Source organism: Symphalangus syndactylus, chromosome 15 (genome assembly GCF_028878055.3).
Source record: "Symphalangus syndactylus isolate Jambi chromosome 15, NHGRI_mSymSyn1-v2.1_pri, whole genome shotgun sequence".
In the NCBI taxonomy this organism is placed as follows: domain Eukaryota; kingdom Metazoa; phylum Chordata; class Mammalia; order Primates; family Hylobatidae; genus Symphalangus; species Symphalangus syndactylus.
In genome coordinates this window covers 99,067,284-99,088,409 of record NC_072437.2, presented here as the reverse complement: position 1 = coordinate 99,088,409, position 21,126 = coordinate 99,067,284, and the positions used below count along the sequence as shown (strand labels likewise).

The window sequence follows — 21,126 nt, the reverse complement described above, 5'->3', positions numbered from 1 at the left end:
ATGTAGATATATCATACACTACTAAAAGCCAAAGAAAAAAGAAATACTGAAAACAGCAGAAGAAAATTGGCTCATTATGTAAAAGGAAACAACCTCAAGACTACTGGCTAACTTGTCATCAGAAACAATAGAAATCTGAAGGCAGCAGAATGACATATTCAAAGTGGTAGGGGTTTAAAACACCCAAATCAACCAAGAATTCTATAAATGGTAAACTACATTCCAGAGAAACAAAAACTGAGAAAACTGTTAGCAGACATACGCTATAAGAAATACTCCTACCATGGAAACGCTAATCAAAAGAAAGCTGGAGTGTCTACATATATATTGGAAAAAATAGATTTTCACAGCAAGGAATATTACTAGAAATAAAAAAGGGCATTTCATACACATGATCTTAGCCAAAAGACAGAGAAGCAACTGGGCACTTCATAATGATAAAGGAGTCAATATATCAAGATATAACAATCCTAATATGCAAGTACCTAAGAACGATCTTCAAAATGCATGAAGTCCAAAACAACTGAATTAGATGCATAATTATAGAGGAAGATTTTAATATTTCTCTCAGTAAAAGACTAAAAACTAAGAAAGACAGAGGAGGTGTAAAAATATATTTGGAAAATCCCTAAGGACTTTGGAAATCGAACAACACAATTCCAAGTAATCCGTTGGGTTAAAAAAAAAATCACAAGTGAAATCAGACAAGTTTGAACTAAGTAGAGATGAAAACCTAAAATATCAACATTTGTAGGAGAATGTTAAAAAGCTTAATCAGTACTCAGGGTGAAATTTATAACTTTAAATTATATTAGAAAAGAATAGTCTAAAGTTAATTATCTAAATTTCCAAGTTCATAACCTAGAAAAATAAGTAGAGGGAAAAAGTAGAAGAAAAAGTCATAAAATATAAATGGACAACAACATAGAAAGTCAATACTATAGGAACAACAGGAATTCTCTTATATTGCTGGTAGAAGTGTAAAGTAATACAACTTTAGGAAAGTTTAGCAACTTTTAAAAAGTTAATGTTTACAATATTGTATGCCCAGTCATTGCACTGTTATGTAGTTACTCAAGACAAATAAAAACCTGTCCACAAACAGACTTACATGTAAGTATTCACAGCAACTTTATTCATAATAACCAAACCTGGAAACAAACCAAAGATCCATCAACAAGTGAATAGGCTTTAAAAGTATATATAAAAATACTGAACAATAAACATAAACTAGGTGAAACATTCAACAATATGGATGAATCTCAATAATGAGAGAGAATGAAGTACTACAAAAGAATGCTTACAATATCTGATTCCATTAAATTCTTGAACTGGCAAAACTCATCTATAATGACAAAATCAGTGATCATCTGGGCCAGGGTAGGGATGAACTGACTGCAAAGGGATATGGAGGGAACTTTTTGGGGTGACGGCATCTATACCTTGTTTGGGATCGTTGTTTCACTGGTCAAAAATCAAACTGTACCCTTAAAATGGGTATATTTTATTTGATAAATCATACTTCATAGTAAAGGAATTGTTCGGAGTCTGTTACACAAATTTGCCAAGTAAACCCTTTGGTCCATGAACCGAAATATTTAATTAAAAAGGGCAGAGCTAATGACAAAACACAAAACCTGTTCAAAGAGTAACTACTACAGTAACATACCTTTCTCCAGAACTTCATTCTGAATTTTCTTCAAGAGTCTCAAGTACTTAAATTAGTGAAAACATGCTTATTTCTTAGTACCGACCTAATACTAATCTGAACCACTGAAATAAAAGTTGGAAATCTGCAGCCTCAACAGAAATGGTATCTGCAATTTTGTCCATGCCAAGAATTATGTTTCAGAATGAATTCTTACATTTCCTACAAATATATAATTATTCATTGAGAGAAACTAGAATTAAATATAATGACGTGTCACACAATCATGTTACCTGTGGCAGAAAATGGTCATCTGGATAAATGAAAATAATCTTTGCTTTCTAATGTGTAAATCTCCTTTAGCAGGTGAGAGATTAGATGGAAGAGAGTAGGAGGATCAACAATGAATACTTGAATAACACATGTTTAAAGTAAATTAAAATCATTTCTTAGACTCTAAAGTCTCTAAGTTATGTACAAAACTACACACTTCAATAGTATAGGAGAAATTATTTAACTTAGAGGATGATTAATAGTTCACAGAGAAGTTATTACCAAAAAAACCCACAAATACGACATGATTAAGTACAGTTAATTTACCCACAGCTCTTTTAAAATAAGCTATATGTAAATACTGATACTGAGAAATCTTTGCAAGAATAACTGATAGAAGTCAGAACATCATGCCTTCCAATCCATCCTCCATGAACTTCTTATAAAGTGCCATGAATTTGGCCACAAACGCTTCCAAGTGATAAATGGCTTTGCTACCCAGCTGTAGACGATGTTCATAATAAGCTGCCATTTGGGCCACCTCCCCTTTCAGTTGTCCATCACAATTATGTAACAGTTCTGAGAGAAGGCCCTAAAGAAAAATAATCAGTAATTTAAAAATCATTAATAAAAACAGCTAAGTATGCCTTATTTCTCCCATTCACAGAAAGACTAAAGTTAAACATACTCTCTTTTATATATGTGAGATCTTTAATTTTTTATGTGAATCAACGACCTTCATCCAAGAGAGAAAACTTTGGGTACTTTTTCCGTGACGTAAAAATGTGGTGGGTATCAACCACATTCTAAATTCCAAATATTTAACTGCACAAGGTGCAAGGATATAAGTGTAAGGATGCTTTCTGCAACACTATTTATAATAACAATAATAATTTGTAGACAACCTAAAGTTCCACCAATGGAGGTCATGTTCAGAAAAACTATGATACGGTCACACAACAGAAAACCATTCATCCATTAACAGAACAAAGTAAATCTATACATATGGTCACGACACAACATCCATATTAAAGCGTAGAAAACTGAGAAGTTTTGTGAAACCACATATATACACGTACTTGTTTCTACGTGAATAGAAAAGAGGTCTGTTAAAAGTGGTTACCTTTGTGAAAATGGAAGGGTGGACCTTCACTTTTTTCTTTGTAGCCCCACCCTCCATCATCATCCCTGCACCTTGGTATTTTCTTTACAGCACTTACAACACTCTGAAATTCTCTTACTTCTTTATTTGTTCTCCTTTTCACACCACTAGAATATAACTTCACTTTAGGCAGGCCCTCCTTTCTTTTCTTCAGCATTCCTCTAATAGTGCCTGGCACACAACAGAGGTTCAGTAAATACGTGCAATTAATGAGCTGAAGAGAAAGAGGTGATATCTTGATACTGCAAAAAGCCCTATGATCACACACCCAGTGTCCAAATTTTATAGCAGTAAAAAGTTCAAGATCTGAAATTGGGTTACCTTCATTATTATCTCAGGAGGAATACAATGAGTTAGAAGCTCATACAGCCTTCCACGAACTTCAAGGAGCCTACATAAAACAAAGTAATTGATATTTTGTGAAGAAAATAAGGGGTAATTTTTCTAAGTTCCCACTGTATGGTTTTACTTTATGAATTAACAAACAATCCAATACAGAATTAACTTTATGAACTAACTTTATGAATTAACAAACAATCCAGTAAGAAATAATAACTGTTTCTTAAACAGTTTATCATACTTAGGATAAATATACGGAGGCTTCTCCTAACTTCAGTTTATTTTTGAAACAGAACATTTTCAGAACTCTTTTAAAATGAGACGTCTATATTCAGGGTTCCTAATTATATTGAAATACCATGAAAATACTAGATAGAAATTGAGACTTCATGAATAGCGAGGGTTGAGCTTATTCACACCATGGAATTTAACAAACTTTAATGACATGTCAAGAAATATGTTTTTCTTTTCTCCTGATAGATACCTGAAACATCCAGAAAATGGTCATGAAAAGATGAAAAAGTCAATTACATAGGTGACAAAAGATAATATACACATGAAATGTAATATAATGCCACTGCCTAGATTGCACAGTAAAAAGGCAATATGGAAGGGATACAGAGCTGTCCCTGTCATAAGAGGGGCGGCACAAAGGTTTACAGGTAAGCACGGAAACAGGCTAAGTCAATAGGAACATTCAAACCTCTGAGTCCTTCATTCTAGGCCCATCTCATATTCTAGGGAGGGAAAGGGGAAGAGGAGGGAAATGTACATATGATGTTTTAAAATAGAAAAAACAAAAAAAAAAAAGAGAGAGAGAAAGTTCCAAATATACATATCTAAAAGGGAAAAAACTTCTGAACTTTTACAGTACAGATTTATATATATTTATATATAAAAATATATATTATATATTTAAATATATTTATATATGTGTGTGTATATATATGTGTGTATATATATATATATATATATATATATATATAAAACAGTACAGATGTTCCATACTTCAGATAAATCCAGGTAGTGATTTATAAGAATTCTTAAAAAGCAGAAGTCAATCCTAAGATATCAGGAATATGAAGCCCTGGCACATTAAATCTTAAAAAAAAGTGGGGAAAAAAAAAAGGAACTAGCATTTCTGGGGCACCTGCTATGTGTAACACTTGAGACAAATAATTTAACTCAGTACTTACACTAGCTCATTTATTTCAGATGAAAAAACTAAGGCCCAGATAGTTTAAGTAACTGACAAAACTGACCACAGCAAAGCATGATTTAACACAGATCTATCTTTCTTACTCCAAAGTCCACACCCTTTCCAATGTCTGTGAAAGTATTTAACACCTTAATTCTGTACTAGGTTCACTGCAATACATTATTAATTCCCCACCGCAATGATGCTCTTTTACTGAAACAAACCTGAAGTTCAGAAAGGTCAGGCTTCCATCAAGACTCATGTATTTGAGCCAGCATTTGAATTCAGGCCTGATTCAAAAGCCTGTGATTTCTCTGACATCCCAAGAATAAAACTTGATTATTAAAGCATGAATCATAAAAATAATTTCATATGGTATGAAAGTATTTTAATATATGCATATAGCTTATCTCTGAAAAGTTGATTCAGGATGTAGTTACCTATACAACTGAAGTAACTATACTGTGTGTAGTGCATACATGTTAACACACATCTTGTGTTAGCCTTGAGTTAACTTCTAATATTACTGTTTTACAAAATTAATATATTCTACATTTACCATGTCTGTGTCATTATTTCCTAATAGCTTACAAGTGATTAAGAGTACAAACTCTTCTGTCAGAGAAACATGGGTATCCTAGAACTGTCTCTATTATAATAATGGAATGTCCCTGAACAAGTTACTTAATCTCCATAAAAGTCAGGGTTTTATTTTTTATCTAAAAAGTTAATATTTTTCTCATAGGTGTGTTACACCAATTAAATAACATGGTGTAAGAGCTGACATAATCATTCATGAATTAGCTGCTATTCAAATTAGAAAATTATGACTGTTCTAAGAGAGATCAAATGAAAAATCAAGACCACAAATATTCCAGCAAGACAAAGGAGTCAGAAATCAGAAGTAGTCATTTGCGATTGTGTAGCCCAGTGATCAGAAAGATACCAGACTTCCAGGATTTCTGGCCAGCCCCAAGGCTTTCTGGAATTGAGCAAAATTTCTTTTTATGTAGCACAATGGTATCAATTCCTACAATTGTTAGGTTGAACAGGAAACAGGAGCACCTCTTCTTGCACAAGCTCATTTATAAGCCGTCAAAATGTGTTAGGAAAACCAGAAGAAGTTTGTAATAGCAGCTAGAAGAATTAAGCAAAGGAATAATCAAGTAGTTTTAAAAATGCATGTGATAATTATCAAACATTACAACATCAAGTACCTAAATCCCTTAAAAGTAGGTAAGTTCTACTACTATCAATTTTTCTTCTTTAATATCAGAACAAAAACAAGAAAGTCATCTTCAGTGTAGAAATATTTTATAAAAGTAAAAGGCACCTAAGACATGCTTTATTTGAATTTTATCTCTTTAAACGGTGAGGTCTCTTTATTGATAATCAACATTTTACAAAATAAAATGAACATATTTTTCCTAAAGATGAAGTTTCTTTTCTAATGAGACTACTTATAACATTTGGTACTTCTTGGAGAAAACTATCAATTTCTTCAACTAAAATAATTGAATTCTGAGAATTCAAAGCAAACTTAAATGAAATACTAAGTACTCACTATGTATGATTCACTATCCACCTCCACCAATCTATATGGTAACCAGGGAATACATGTTACAATACTTTTGAAGAATTTCTTACAAAAATTAGAATTCATCAGATGTATCATCAAAAGGAGAAACATGGCATATTCCTCTATTATTTTCATTAGACCAAGGAAGAGTAAGCTCTATTGGTTGCAGTCTATTCAGTCTATAGACTGAACTCAATCTATTCTGAACCCTAAAATGACCAACTACCCTCTGTAAGGTCCAAAGATCATTTCTCAGTTCAGAAAGCCAACAAGGATATGAGACTGTGCTTTAGCCAAGTCTGAGGAAACTTCTCCATACTCTCCAAAGTTAGTGAGCCTTAACATCATCATTGTTTATTTGGAGGAAAGCAAACTGTGTTTCTCAATCAAAGCTGCCATAAGTCAAACAACTAGCGGCTGAGGTATTTTCAGAATGGTCAACCTACCAATAATAGACCTACAGAAGTAATGGAAACAATTTTGCAGCAAATGTGTCAAAAAATACTTCCTGGGTAAAAATGGTATATACACAATGCTATCCTTAGTAGAACGCATGGTCACCTATAAGCACAGGGTTTTTTAGTTTTCAAACCATTAATAACTCTTTTGCTCTTTACAACAAAGGCACAAGTACCCTTGGTGAGGCAATAATAATATCTTCAATATACAAATGAAGATAAAACTCTAAAATGAAGTCATCTGATCAAGAACACTTAGCTAGGAGTTCACGACAAGAACTAGAAGTCTGACTTCTAGTCTGGTGTCTTTCTAGCATGTGATGCATCACCAATTACCAAGTTTTACATTGTCCTTTACTAGAAAGCTACCCACATTATCTGTAGCTTTGGGTTGTATGTTAAGTAATCTGCGATCCTAAAAGGAAAATTAAAATTAATATAAATTCCACTTTTACATGATCACAAGTAAGCCATGATATTACAGCTTAATAAAAGCAATAATATCACACACCAACTATTCTGAACCACTTAATTTCTGAAGTTAAATGCTACATTTTCCTTAAAAGGTTAATACATAGATTCAGGATTTAATTATAATTCAAAATGACATGGTATTAGCATAAAATAGTTAACATGTGTCCCATGACATCTTGATAATGAAACCTTTACTGTCATCATTTTATACTGGTACCTTTGTGGAGTTTGCTGACTGACAATAGCATTTGCAGTCTCCCTCAGATACACCTCCCAATCTGTCTCAGGGATTTCTTGATCTGCAGTAAAAGGATATCTACACGACAAAAAGACAACACAAGAAGTTAAACAGAAGTGTGCTGATGTCCTAAAACAGGAGTCCCCAACCACTGGTGTGTGCTGTTAGGAACCGGGCTGCACAGCAGGAGGTGAGCAGCGGATAGGCCAGCATTATGGCCTGAGTTCCGCCTCCTGTCAGAGCAGTGATGGTATCAGCTTCTCACAGGAGCGCAAACCGTACGGTGAACTGCTTATGCAAGGGATCTAGGTTGCACGCTCCATATGAAAATCGAATGCTTAATAATCTGAGGTAGAACAATTTCATCCTGAAACCATCCCCCACCCCTGCCCAATCCATGGAAAAACTGTCTTCCACAAAACTGGTCCCTGGTGCCAAAAACGTTGGGGGCCGAAGTCCTAGAATGTAACTACCCCTTCCACTCACTGTTGCACTCTGCAGGCTTCACACATAAGCAGGGCTTTTCTGAGATTTCTACAAGACTTCTCTGCAAGTCTATGAGCCAGTTGTGAAGGAAGATTTAGACCTTCCTTCTTGCACACAGTAGATAACACGTGGCAAATCTACAAATAAAATTAACAAAAATGGGCAATCCATTAAAAAGCAGATTAAGATTAATTTCTGTTGATATCTTCCTAGACCTTTATAACTGTATTACTCTCAAAATTCTTATAAGTGAAACTTACACTAAAAGTAACTTACCACTCTGCATCTAACACAATGTTACATATTATCCCTACTTTGCATGAAATCTCCCAAAATCTATTAAAAGCAGGAAAGATATTTAATATGAGGAATCATAATTTTTGCTGATGGCTGTTAAGAATGATAGAGAAAAAATATATCTATGTATATATATTCATATTAATGTTATTTCAAATTAACTTTAATTCCCTTCCTAGGGACTAGGTATTCCCACATCATCTCTGTGTAAAATCTATTTCCTCAATATTCCAGCCTCCTTATAGCCAACTAAATCAGCTTGAGAAAGAAGACAGTAAATAACTAGCCCTTACCTAGTTTAGTAGAATTCATAATACCTACTTGTTCAAGGTAAAGACGGTTTAAAGGGAAAAACACTTTCTATATATTGGCATCTGGTATTTACAACCATACGCTTTGGTTTGTTCATATATTAATGCTTTGCATCCAGGTCTGTAGATGCTTTTGAATTACTGATATGCTTCCCTTCTTTAATAACAAGCATACAGTATTCAGAGAATCTGAACTGATTTATTTTTCAGAAAAGTGTAACTTGACCTACATCTTCAATGCTGGGAGCAGGCACACGAACCGCCAAGCACCTACTACGAATAGGTGGGATCACTTTAGATGTAGAATTGCAGCACAAGATCAATCTGCAGGTAGACATATATTTTTCCATGGTTCTTCGCAAGGCATGCTGAGCATCTTTGGTGAGTTTGTCAACTTCTGTCAATAATACCACTGAGTCAAAGAGAAACAAAATAAACTTTAACTTGAGTTCACTCAAACTTTAACTTGTCTCTTTCTTCCTTCTCATTATCCAGGGTGAAATCCCAAATAATAAGCCTGATATACTACTCTTCCCATTGGCAAAGATAAATTAAAGTTATAAGTATGGTAAAATTACTTTATTTTTTATTTTAAAACGCTACAATCATACTCCAGTTTCTCTTCAGATCATATAAATCTTTCGCCTTTTACTAAAGACTTCTATAGAGAAGAACAGCTCTGAGTTTTTAATATTGTGAGACCTTGCATTGGCAGGGCTAGTAAAAAAAAAAGAATCTATAATCAAACAAGACCAAGAAACACCAGGCTAAATGAAGTTAAAAGGTCACTTTGTAGTAGAAATCATTGCAACCTTTATTTATATGCACTAAAATTTACCAAGACAAGGAAGTACTGTGCTGCATTTCCCCAAAATAACTTTACTCAGCAGCATATTTCTGTGGTACACCTTAATCTAAAATATTAAATTCCAAGGAATAGATTTTGGAAAACAGTGGTGCAAGAGATGTAGGCAACAAGGCATAAACATATCTGGCCACCATAAAGTAAGATTCCATCTGACCACAATCACAGATCAGCCTTAACATAGTTCAGGAATAATGTATAGACAGAAACTGAATCCAGTATTGTATTTTTCATTATATTAACAAATTATTTCTAGAAGATGAACTGGCAGCATGTAGTATTTAGATCTGCCTCATAAAAATAAACAGAACAACTAAAGATTCCAAGACAAAGAACCCATGAACATCATACAGAAACCAGGCAACAAGCTTTACCCAAGAACCCCAAGCATGAGCAAGTGAGAACAAGCAACTAAAACTGGAAAGGCCCACATAGTATCAGCAACGGTGTGGGAGGAAGATTTTGACAGACTTTATGACAGGAAAAGCTCAAAATCGCCCACGGGAACATACTAGAAACCCTGGTGGGGCCAATTTGAAAGCAGCAGTTGGCCAGGCACAGTGGCTCATGCCTGTAATCTGCCTGTAATCCCAACATTTTGGGAGGCTGAGGAAGGCAGATCCCTTGAGCCCAAGAATTCAACACTAGCCTGGGCAACATAGCAAAACCCCACGTCTACAAAAATACAAAACATTGCCGGGCATGGTGGTGTGCGCCTGTAGTCCCAGGAGACTAAAGTGGGAGGATTACTTGAGCCCAGGAGGTCAAGGCTGCAGTAAACTGTGATGGCACCACTGCACTCCAGCTTGTTACAACACAGTGAGATACTGTCTCAAAGAAAGCAGCAGTCTTACCGAGGTGGGAGATTCAACAGAGCCCAATTTATGGGTGAGAGCAAGGGAACCCTGATGCAGTAAGGTTTGACAGAACAGTAGACTCTGAGAATACCAAAATGAAGCTCCCTACTAAGACAATGTTCCAGGTGGCTGTGGCTGGTGCAGTGGCTTATGCCTGTAATCCCAGCACTGTGGGTAGCCGAGCTAGGAGGATGGCCTGAGGACAGGAATTCGAGGCTAAGACAATGCTCCACAACGAGAAGAAATCCCAGACCAAATTGACAACAGGTAAAAGAGAGACAAAGGAAAGAATCCCAATAAAGGTGACAAAAAATAAGATAGGGAATACAGCTCAGAATGCAAGGTCATTTATTTACTTTATTTTTTTATTTTATTTTTTTAGAGACAGGGTCTCACTCTTTCACCCAGGCAGGAGTGCAGTAGCTTGATCATGGCTCACTGTAATCCCAAACTCCTGGGTTCAAGCAATCTTCCCATCTCAGCTCCCAAGTAGCTAAGACTACAGGCATGAGCCTAATTTTTTTTTTTTTTTTCCCTTTGGCAAGACCGGGTGTTGCTGGTCTCAAACTCCTGGCCTCAAGTAAAGTGTCATATATTGTTTGTCACTTTGTAAAAATAATACAAGAGGTAGCTGTAGAGCCCCAGACCTAGAAAAAACTCTCAGGCCTTCCTCTCCTTCCCAAGTACAGGAAAATTCACTTTACTTTTAACAAAATGACCAACACAAAAGGATCATGGCGAAATTTAAACAGTTATGCAAGAAAGACGAGCAGAGGAGCAGAATAACATCTTTATGGATATGAAAGAGTCAAAGTATTTCCTAAACTGTTAATTAATAGTTATTGTTCTTTTTAAGTAACAGTAAGCTTCATGTAAGAATAGGTTAATTCAACTGTAATTGGGTGGTAAAATATTGTTCGTATTTTTAATGACCCTACAACATTTCACTTTTAAAGGTTTGTAATTGCAATTAGGTATTATTAATTTTGATTAAAATTTTAAATTTCAACTAAATTTCTTATAATAACTGATGTTCAACATTTCTCAATATTAATAACAGATTGAGGATAATGGCACAATATTTCCTATATTTACATATACATATCATTATTTTGTATAGTGATGTTTGAAACAGTGACTAAGCAGTACTTGGTAGGCAGAAAACAGCGAATTCAACATGATAAGTGATGTTTACTCTAGAAATGCAGGACAGTTTTGTTTTGCCTTTTGTTAGAGATACAGTCTTGCTCTGTCACCCGGGCTAGAGTACAGTAGTGCAATCACAGCTCACTGCAACCTTGAATTCCTGGGCTTAAGCAATCCTCCTGCTTCAGCCTCCCAAAGCTGGGATTACTAGCATGAGCCACTGTGCCTAGCAAAAGTTTTAATATTAGAAAATTCAGTAATATAACCTATGATATTAATGAACTAAAGAAAAATCATAAAAGCACATTCACGGATGAAAAATAAGCATGAGACAATATTTAACACACATTTATGTTAAAGACACTCAATAAAATAGGAACTTGAGAATATTTTCTTACCATGATCAAATATATATACCTCAGACCAAAATCCAGCAATTAATTATGGGGAAACACTAAGGCTTTCCTTCCAGAGTCATGACATGGACATCTGCTATCTCTATTACTATTAAGCACACTATTGGAGGGTTGGCCAACATAATTAGAGAAGAAAAAGTATTTAGAGCCATAAAAATTGGAAAAAGGAAAAATAATTTACAGATTATATGAATATACATCTAAAAAAAACTCAAAGAAACTATCAAAAGACAATTACAAACAGTAAGAGAATTTAATAACATACCAAGATATAAAAGTAGAATGTTAGTAACTCACATATATAAAACATTCAGAAAATATACGACTCCATATGTAACAGCAAAAAATAAATTCATAAATGTAAATTTATTCTGAAATATGGAGACTGAGGAAAGAAATCAGCTGAGAGTATGTACAGGGAATTCACAAAACAATAAAAATGAGCAATAAACAAAGGAAAAATTTATCACACTCACTAAAGAAGAACAAAACACTATCTTCTCCACTCAAACCGACAAAGATTAAAACGAATTATCTTCAGTGTTGGTAAATGTCACGGAGAAATGAGCACTCCCAAACACTGCTATTGGTAGTATAAATCTATACACTCTTTCAGATAGAGAATTTGGCAAAATACATCAAAAGCATTAAATGATGGCATATTTATTATCACAAAAATTTCACCAGTAAGAATGTATCCATATACATAGAAAAAATGCCTGGAAGGTAAAGTCTAAACTGTTAATAGTAGTTGTCTCTGGATGGTGGGAATATAGCTGATACTATTTTCTTTTTTATCTAAATATTTGATAATGAACATATGACTTGGGTCATAAGAACAGTTATTTTAAAATCATGTAATTTCTGATTTTAAATCACGTATTTTTATTCATCTTGTTCTAAAATATCAAATGGATGGCACAAATAATCCTCTTTCACATAAAATTCAATTCCATTAGACTATAAACTCCCAGGAGCCCAGAGATCATGCTTCTCTCTTTTTCACTTTCATAACTCAAAAAAAAAAAAAAGAGCACTAACGCTAGGCAGCTTCATAAAAAGCAGTCTTTTGATCACCTACCTTTAAAATCCCTTTGAGAGTTTGTTTCAAGTTGCTGTGATTGTGCCACTGTTTTCAACATCTCCTGAATGACTACTCGGTCACTATTTCCAGCATCACTACACAAAACAAAAATAATGGTATATAGTATGCCCTTAATATTGTTATTATAAGGAAAATGTTGAAGTTCTTAAGTGGTCAAAATTTTAATCAAAATTAATATCACCTAACTATAATTATAAGCCCTTTAAAAGTAAAAAGTTTTAGGGTCATTAAAAATACTAACAATATGCCAATTGGATTAACATCACTGAAAACACTAAACATGTTCTTACATTGTTTACTGTTAACATAAAAAGAGCAACTACTAATAATTAGGTAACAGTTTAGCAAATAGTTTGACACTTCCGTACTGACTACAGAAAATTAATACCTAATTATAGCTAATTTCTCAACTATCTATAATTGTTGAAAATACAAAAAATAACTCTTTGAAACAGAAATTCAATCCCTATTCCTCTTCCACATCCCCAAAATAGCAAAGATCTAAGAGAGAACAAAGAGAAGTCTGCTCCCAGCACTAGAATGAAACTGATTCAGAGACTCAGTAAAGCAATGAGATAAACAAATTGAGTTTAAGACACAAAGTCAAAACTCCGTAAACTGATGACTTAGTATAGGTATTGATCTGTCATTTACACCAATATTATTGCTTTGGCACTTCAGTCAAGGACCTCTCAAACCAAGAGAAGTCAATTTAGGCTGAATGAATGTTAATTTCAATCACCCCGAAAGCAATCGGCTTATTCTCCAATTGGTTATCTATGCTTCAGAAGAACTCACAATGAGAAAAACAGGTCAAAGCAGTTAACTTTATTTTCTCAAACAGCCACTAAGTTTTCCCAAGTCACCACTATTATTATAGATCAATATACCTACAGTGTTGCTCTTCCGATCATTTTCCTAGCCAAGAATCCAAAACATTCTCCATTTGTCTCTGGAATTAACACTCCCTTTGTTTCTATGATCAAACCCATTCCCAACAACCTTATTTCTCTTCGTTTTCTTTGAGACGCCTAGAGAAAATAATATTACCTATCTGTTAGGGTTGTTTTAAGGATTAAATGTAGTAATACAGGTAAAGCTTCTTACAAACTGCCTGCTACTGAAAACAACATACACATTAGCTTGTAATGCTATTCCTCCTGCTCCATTCAGTCTCCTCGCTCTCCCTGAAATGGATGTTCACTCTTGCCTCTGTGCCATTGCCCATGTTGAGGATGCCTGACAATATCCTCAATTCTGTTCTCCTTTAAGAACTCATACAGCCCCACCGATCATAGCAGCTTACCCAATTTAGCTCCCAGAATCATTTCTACACCACTTAATACTTAACAGCTATTGCACGAGTTTTCAATGCCTCTCCAACAAGTTCCTAATCTTATTATTGCATGATATAGAGAATAAAGATATTGGTTGGTGAACTATTATAATGCCTCTAATCAAGAAATTTAAACAAAGAGAGTGACAAAGAAAGATTTGGCAACCCAAAGTCAATTTCTGAAATATTTACTCCAAACACTGTAAACTTTTTAGACACACTGCTCATGAATGAGCCAACATAATTAACAAAAATTTACTGACAATACATGTACTGTGTGTGTATCAATGAGCTCCCTAGAGCTAGAAAAGGTAAATATATTGTTGAAAATATTTGACACAGAAGGCAAAACAGGAAGGGCTCTAGGATTCCCATTTCAAGCAGGGCAGCTCCACTTTAATCTGTTTTATAAACTGTGCTTCCACACATATCAATTTATTTCAAAAAAGGGTTTCAATCTTTTAAAAAAAAGAAAGCCCAAAACCAATTTCTCTAAAAATGCTTAATTTCTATATAGTAGTAACTTACCTAGGATTAACTTCAAGGTGGTAGTTACTTGCAATGGTGCTAATTTCAATTTTTTTTTTAGATGGAGTCTGTGGACAAAGATATTTTTAACATTTATTTATTGCCTATTTCCCCACTCTTTTGTATTTTCATTGGTTTTCCTTTTATTATACAAAGTAAAACTCGAGATAACCACCATTCATGTTTTAACTTTGTTAATCCCACTCTTTTCTCAATGTGCAGATAAACATGTTTTTATATAAATTGGGTCAATCACACATCCTGTTTTATTTTGACTACTTTTTTCTTTTCCTTATCTACATAAATCCCCAAACCAAATCTGTATACCACCTGAAATACAGATCATTGCAAAGGATCTGTTCCTTCAGTCTTTTCCATGTTAACACAAAAATAAACATACACAAATATATTTTCATGGAGTGTCAATGTTTCTTGTAAAAAATAAAAATTAAAAAAACCAAATCATACACGTCTCTGTGTTTTGCTTTTCCTACTTTATATATCTTGGCAATCCCTCTCCGACAACTGGCACAGTGTTATAGTCACACAACCAACCTATGGCATGTTCCAAAGCTGGTCATACTGATGGACATTTTGTTTTCTGAACTCAAACAATTCCACAATTAACATCTTTGTACATATGTTGCATATACTGCTTTCATTTCTATGTAAGAGATTCCCAGTTTTCTGGATTGAAGGGAATGTGTTTTCTAACTTTAATATCATACGTGTGTGTATGTGTGTATGTATTGACCAGTCTGCTTCATAAAACAGTTTAATAATTCACTTTTCCACTGGCAACACTCTTCCCCAACATTCCCCATCTACAGTAGGTTTTATCATGCCTTTCAATTTTTCAGTTTGGTGAGTATATAATAGACTCACACTGCTTGACTATCACAAAGGTCAAACATCCTTACATGTGTTTAATGCCACTTATATTTTTCTCCTGTGACTATTTGTTACAGAAGAATCTATTTTTCAGTTTTCTACCAGATTGCCTTTCTGTTGCCAATTTGTAAAAATCTCTTATTTATACAATCCTTTCAAATATTTTGTGACAATCTTTTTCTTTTGATTTTATGTAAAATTTCTATCATAGCAATTTTTCAAATTCATATATCCAGGTATCTACTTTTCTTCTATAGTTTCCATGTTTTCCTACAAAAGGTTTTATTGACCCAGGAGCAATTCATATAGTCTAAAAAATTTTACTCCAAGATATTTAGTGTTTCATTTTCACATTTAAGTCTTTAATTCATCTGGAATTTATCTCTATAAATTGTATGTCATAGGGACTCAACTTTGTTTTCTCTGGATAGATAACTAGCTATGATGACACACTCTGCTGGCTCATCCTCTTCCACTGATTTGAAATAGAACCTCTATCACATTTATAAGCTCTCTTTCCAGTTTCACTTGTCTAATTCTCTATATTCATGCCAATATAATACTGTTTTATTTACAATAGACATACAATATGATTTGCTATATGATAACACAAGCCCTACTTCACTAATCTTTTTTCATAATGACTTAGCTAGTCTCGGAAATGTACTGTTCCATATGGATGGACTTTAAGATCATTTCATACAATTGTAACAACCACTTGAATTTTAATTCGAATTTCATAGAAATTTATAGTGTCACCTGCGGCAAACAGATAATTTAAAATATTAAGCCTCCCATCTGGGAACATGCTGCAACATTCCATTTGATTGGCTGTTTATTGTCCCTCTATAAGATATTAGTTTCTTCTGACACATCTACACCATTTTTGTTAAATTTGTCCCTATATATTTTATAAGAATTTCCACCACAACACACAACCAGCATCTCAAACTCAATGTATCTAAATATATGCTAATCAACACTAGCCTAAAACCCAGTTACCTTCCTGAAGATTCTGTTTATAGCACTACCATCCACACTCAGCATATGATTTTTTCAATGCCTAATATGTAAAGACATTTTACCAGAAGATATGAAGGATATGAAAATGAATATATGTTCTCGACACACAGTCAAAACAATCTTGTCAAAGTAAAAGATGTATAAACTACTACAACCAAAGCAAAACAAAGTAAGTACTATTAAAAGTACAAACTACAAGTTGTAGAAGAAAAGTTAATTCTAATGGGGTAGGAAAAGGAAGGATACATTTCAGCTAGATCTTAAACATCATCCATAATGGAAGAGCATAAAAATGCGCTACATGGTATGAAGCTGGACATCTTGGCAAGGGCAAGATCACAGGAAGCCTCTCAACATCCCAGAGTTGCAGGCCTCCTTTCCCAGTCAGTCAGTTGCCCACTCTTTACCAAGTCACTTGATACCATGTTTAACATTTTTCTCAAAATCATTCTCTTTCTTTCCATCCCCACTACTGCTCTCAGAAAAATGAAGTTTGGAAACCTGAGTTCTAATTTCAGCTAAGACATTATCTTATTAGGTAATCTGAAATTAATCTCACCCTCTACATTTTACCCCAAACCCTCTGTTGCTCTTATTTCCTATCTAACATAAATGGCTTTGCTCTGGTTATAATAGATCCATAATCAGTAGCTCTCAAATCCTGTGCCAAGACTACCTGTGGATTCTTATTTAAATCATACATTAGGAAGCAACTGAGTTGGGGGGACATATATGACCAAGACTGAAAGTCCCTGCTATAAATTACTTTCAGGGCCTCAAAGTGAAATGCTTACTGTGATGGTCTGATGTTCGATTCTCAATTTTTCCACTCCAACACCATAAAGTTCACGTAGAATACACATAATTCTTGTCTTTTTTCCAGCACCTGATGGTCCATACACTAACAGATGAGGAAAGTCACCACACTGAACCTGAAAAAGAAAGAACAAGGCATTTTTCCCTAGTCAAACTGAACTGCTCTAGGTAGAACCAAACTACTTTTTAAGTATCAAATATTTTATGTGTCTACCCATGGAACTCCCAGTTCATGAGTAGATACACCCAAGCTTTTATATATGTGTAAAACTTGGAGTTTCATGGGTAGATATACAAAATATTGTGTATCTTATATATATATATATACTGAAATGTTTACTATTCACCTGACACTAATTTTGTATAACTTATATACGTGACAGCACATGCAAGATACAAAACTAAATGCTAGAAAGCAGGAACTCCCAAACCTGACTACCAGAATCTCCTAGAAAACTTTTTAAAATAAAGGACTGACTGATGAATAGACCCTATTATCCATGAGATTAGGATTCTGTTACTCTGAGATTCATGCCTTTCTTACTTCAGGCTATTAGAAACAGTCCCTGTGATAACAATTCAGTGCATTTGGTTTCTTTGGAAGGTTACTTGTGAGATAAACGAAAACTTCATAGGAGAGTGGGGACGCGAAACAGAGAAAGCAAGGCAGCCAGTAAGAGTGTGTTGTCAAGTTGAATGCCTCTAGGTATCTGTGTTTGATCCTGCTAGGGAAACTCTTAAAGCCAACATAAACACCCACCAGAGTGTTAACCCACCCAAAGGGTGGGGAAGCTACAGTATGATTATCTCTGATGAGTTCTTTCTTGAAGCCTGCTTAGGAAAGTGGATGGGGGAAAAGAAAGAGCATTAATTCCAGGCATTTCAAATCTGCTATGAGTGTCACAGAGAGAAAAGCCCTCAGGCAAAGTACAGATGTACAAAGTTAGAAGTCAGTCAGTCTGTGTGCACTTAAAAGCAAGAGGACTGGGTAGGGCACTAACAGTATCTGCTGATCATGAGTTTTGCAAAAGCTTTTCAGGTGTTTCTGATGATCAGTCTGGTTTGGGAACCAGTGCTATGAAGGCTATAAAGATGAGTGGGTGACAGACCTTAGCCTCAGGAGCGTAAAATCTTGTAAGGGGAAGTTCTGTAAATAACTATTACTGAAAAAATGGAATACGTATCTTAAGAGAAGCGCTTATTACAATGAATTTTAATACTTTGTAAACTCAGCCATCTCTGTCACTGAAAAGTCTCAAGGAAAAGAACTATTCAATCTAACACTGCCTGGAAAATGGCAGGTGTCCCACAGATACTGACTTTGTTTTTTAAACTTCAATCTAATCAAAAATAAGGGTTATGCTTTAAATATTTCATAGTTTGATTAAGCTGCAAATAAAAGAGTAAACAGGTAAACATTTCTTAAAAGCAAATTTAACACATAAGACCATTATATTAAATTGATGTCCAAAATATGCATTGCAAATTCTGTACAACAAAAAGTGGCCACAGAAAATAAAATGTATTCTATGACTAGGAAAACTGAAGACAAAGCTATTGATGGAAAATGTAATTTGTCTATAAATGATGGATACTGCAGTAATTTATTTTAAATTAGTATACATGCAGTATCAATAAAGAGACCAAGAAAAACCTTCAATCTCACAATACTATCAACTAGTTTAATGACTTTCACATGTACAGTCTTTTCTTATTATTTCTTATTTTTAAGAAGCACTTAATTAAATAGTATCTGTAAATCTAAGAAAGGTCGGTAAGGGAAAACCAGGGTATTGGGCAAAAACGTTTCCATCAGCATCATGTATTAATTTGAGGTCCTTAAAAGGAGTGGATAAATGTCTTCCACAGACACTAAATAACTTATTCTCCTAAAGATCCTTCTTTACTCTCTACTCCCTGGAAGATTCAGTTCGTTCTCACAAAATATTGCCATTAGGCACTTTTATCAACTACAACAGACAGAGAGGCATCAGGATAGAGGGGAGAGGATCTTTCACAAAGCTCTAATCTCAGCCAGGCACGGTGGCTCACGCCTGTAATCCCAGCACTTCGGGAGGCCGAGGCAGGTGGATCACCTGAGGTCGGGAGTTCGAGACCAGCCTAGCCAACATGGTGAAACCCCGTCTCTACTAAAAAATACAAAAATTAGCCGGGCGTGGTGGCGGGCGCCTGTAATCCCAGCTACTCGGGAGGCTGAGGCAGGAGAATCGCTTGAACCCGCGAGGCGGAGGTTGCAGTGAGCCGAGACCGCGCCACTGCATTCCAGCCTGGGCGACAAGAGCGCAACTCCGTCTCAAAAACAAAAAACAAAAAACTAATCTCAGGAACGTCCTAATACAATTTATTTGAGAATTAAAATGATCTTTGGAGTAAACACATATTTACAACACTTTACTTGTAAATAACAACACTGACATCGAGAAATCTTAAGCCAGGTAGAAAGTAAATCACATGGTGTCACCTCCGCTCAAAATGCTCCAACGGCTTCTCATCTTATTCTGAGACTGACTGGGTCTGCACCCCCAACTCCATCCCAACACATACACCCATCTCCGATTACCCTTCCCGCTGGTTCACCACTATCGGCTACACCGGCCCCCTGAGGTTCTTAGAATATGCTGTGCACATCCCTGCCTGGGAATTTTGCACTTGCTGTCCCCTCCTGTCTGTTCCACTCTTTGCTCGGATTTATGTATTTATGACTTTTCAATTTCCTTCAAGTCTCGGCTCAGATGCCGCTTCTCAGTGGAGCTTTTCTTGTTTAAAAATACAAGCCCGCCTCCCACACCTTTTCCCCCTTCCCTGTGTTATCTTTCTCCATAGCACTTATCACCTTCCAATGCGGGCAGGAGAAGCACTCACTGCTCCTCAGGGGAGCGCGAAACTCCGAGCCGGGGGGCCTCCCCTCTCCCACGCTCCCGGCCCCCGCGGACTCACCAGATTGCGCAGCTGGGCCGCCTGCTCCTTGTGATAGTCCAGCCGTCCCAAGGAGCAGGGCCGATACTTGTCCACCCAGAGGCTCATGGCAGCTCGAGTTCCCGGGGGCCTACGCTTGAAAGTCCTGCGCGAGCGCGCGTCCTCCCCACAACACAGAGACAAGCTTTCCCGCCAGCTCCAAATCTCGTGACGTCACTACCGGTCGCGGCCACGTAAATGATTTAGGACGGAAAGGCTACGGGGGCTGTGTGCAGACAAAATCAGCCGCCGCGTCGATGCCATCTAGTTCTGAAGTTCGCTGCTTTATTTATTTTTTCTTTGTTCGCACTGTCTATTATATTCTAGAAATTATCAAGCGGAATTGAAAATGTGGTTCTGACCCTCTTGGTTTCACATCCAGATACCTCAGAGGAGACACTTCCTTTCATTTATTCATTCTTTCATTCACTTAATTCATTAAACAAAAATTTACTAAATATCTGCTAGGTGTGGAACTCTGTCCTCGGCACTAGAATATATACATCTCAGGGTTTCACTCACTTGGCAGGTACCCAATAAAGCTTAATTGGATAAATCGCTTGAAAATGTCTGATCTTCACTATCCTTTGTTACTTGTATTCCTCAATATTCTTATTGGATTAGAAGCAAAAGAATCAAGAGCATGGGAAAACTACCGAGATGTGGCCTGTAGGGGAGAAGATATGTGTTTAATATGCATTCTA

At 35.6% G+C, this 21,126-nt stretch overlaps 1 protein-coding gene and 1 non-coding gene across 2 annotated transcripts in view; one reads left to right on the top strand and one right to left on the bottom strand.

Moving 5' to 3' along the window:
• The window catches only part of RFC3 (replication factor C subunit 3), a 40,084-nt gene extending 19,499 nt beyond the window's left edge, over positions 1-20,585 (bottom strand). The window contains exons 1-9 of the mRNA XM_063619312.1: positions 20,405-20,585; positions 17,425-17,562; positions 14,717-14,784; positions 12,829-12,926; positions 8,694-8,875; positions 7,856-7,992; positions 7,349-7,447; positions 3,405-3,474; positions 2,294-2,513 (exon numbers count right to left, since the gene is read on the bottom strand). Coding sequence (XP_063475382.1) covers positions 2,322-2,513; positions 3,405-3,474; positions 7,349-7,447; positions 7,856-7,992; positions 8,694-8,875; positions 12,829-12,926; positions 14,717-14,784; positions 17,425-17,562; positions 20,405-20,491 — 1,071 coding nt within the window. The 5' untranslated portion in view covers positions 20,492-20,585 and the 3' untranslated portion in view covers positions 2,294-2,321. The remainder of the gene's footprint in view (positions 1-2,293; positions 2,514-3,404; positions 3,475-7,348; positions 7,448-7,855; positions 7,993-8,693; positions 8,876-12,828; positions 12,927-14,716; positions 14,785-17,424; positions 17,563-20,404) is intronic.
• On the top strand, positions 9,071-9,181 carry LOC129464301 (U5 spliceosomal RNA). Its single transcript, XR_008651528.1, has one exon. It is a non-coding gene; the product is annotated as a U5 spliceosomal RNA (small nuclear RNA).
• Positions 20,586-21,126: the final 541 nt, after the last annotated feature.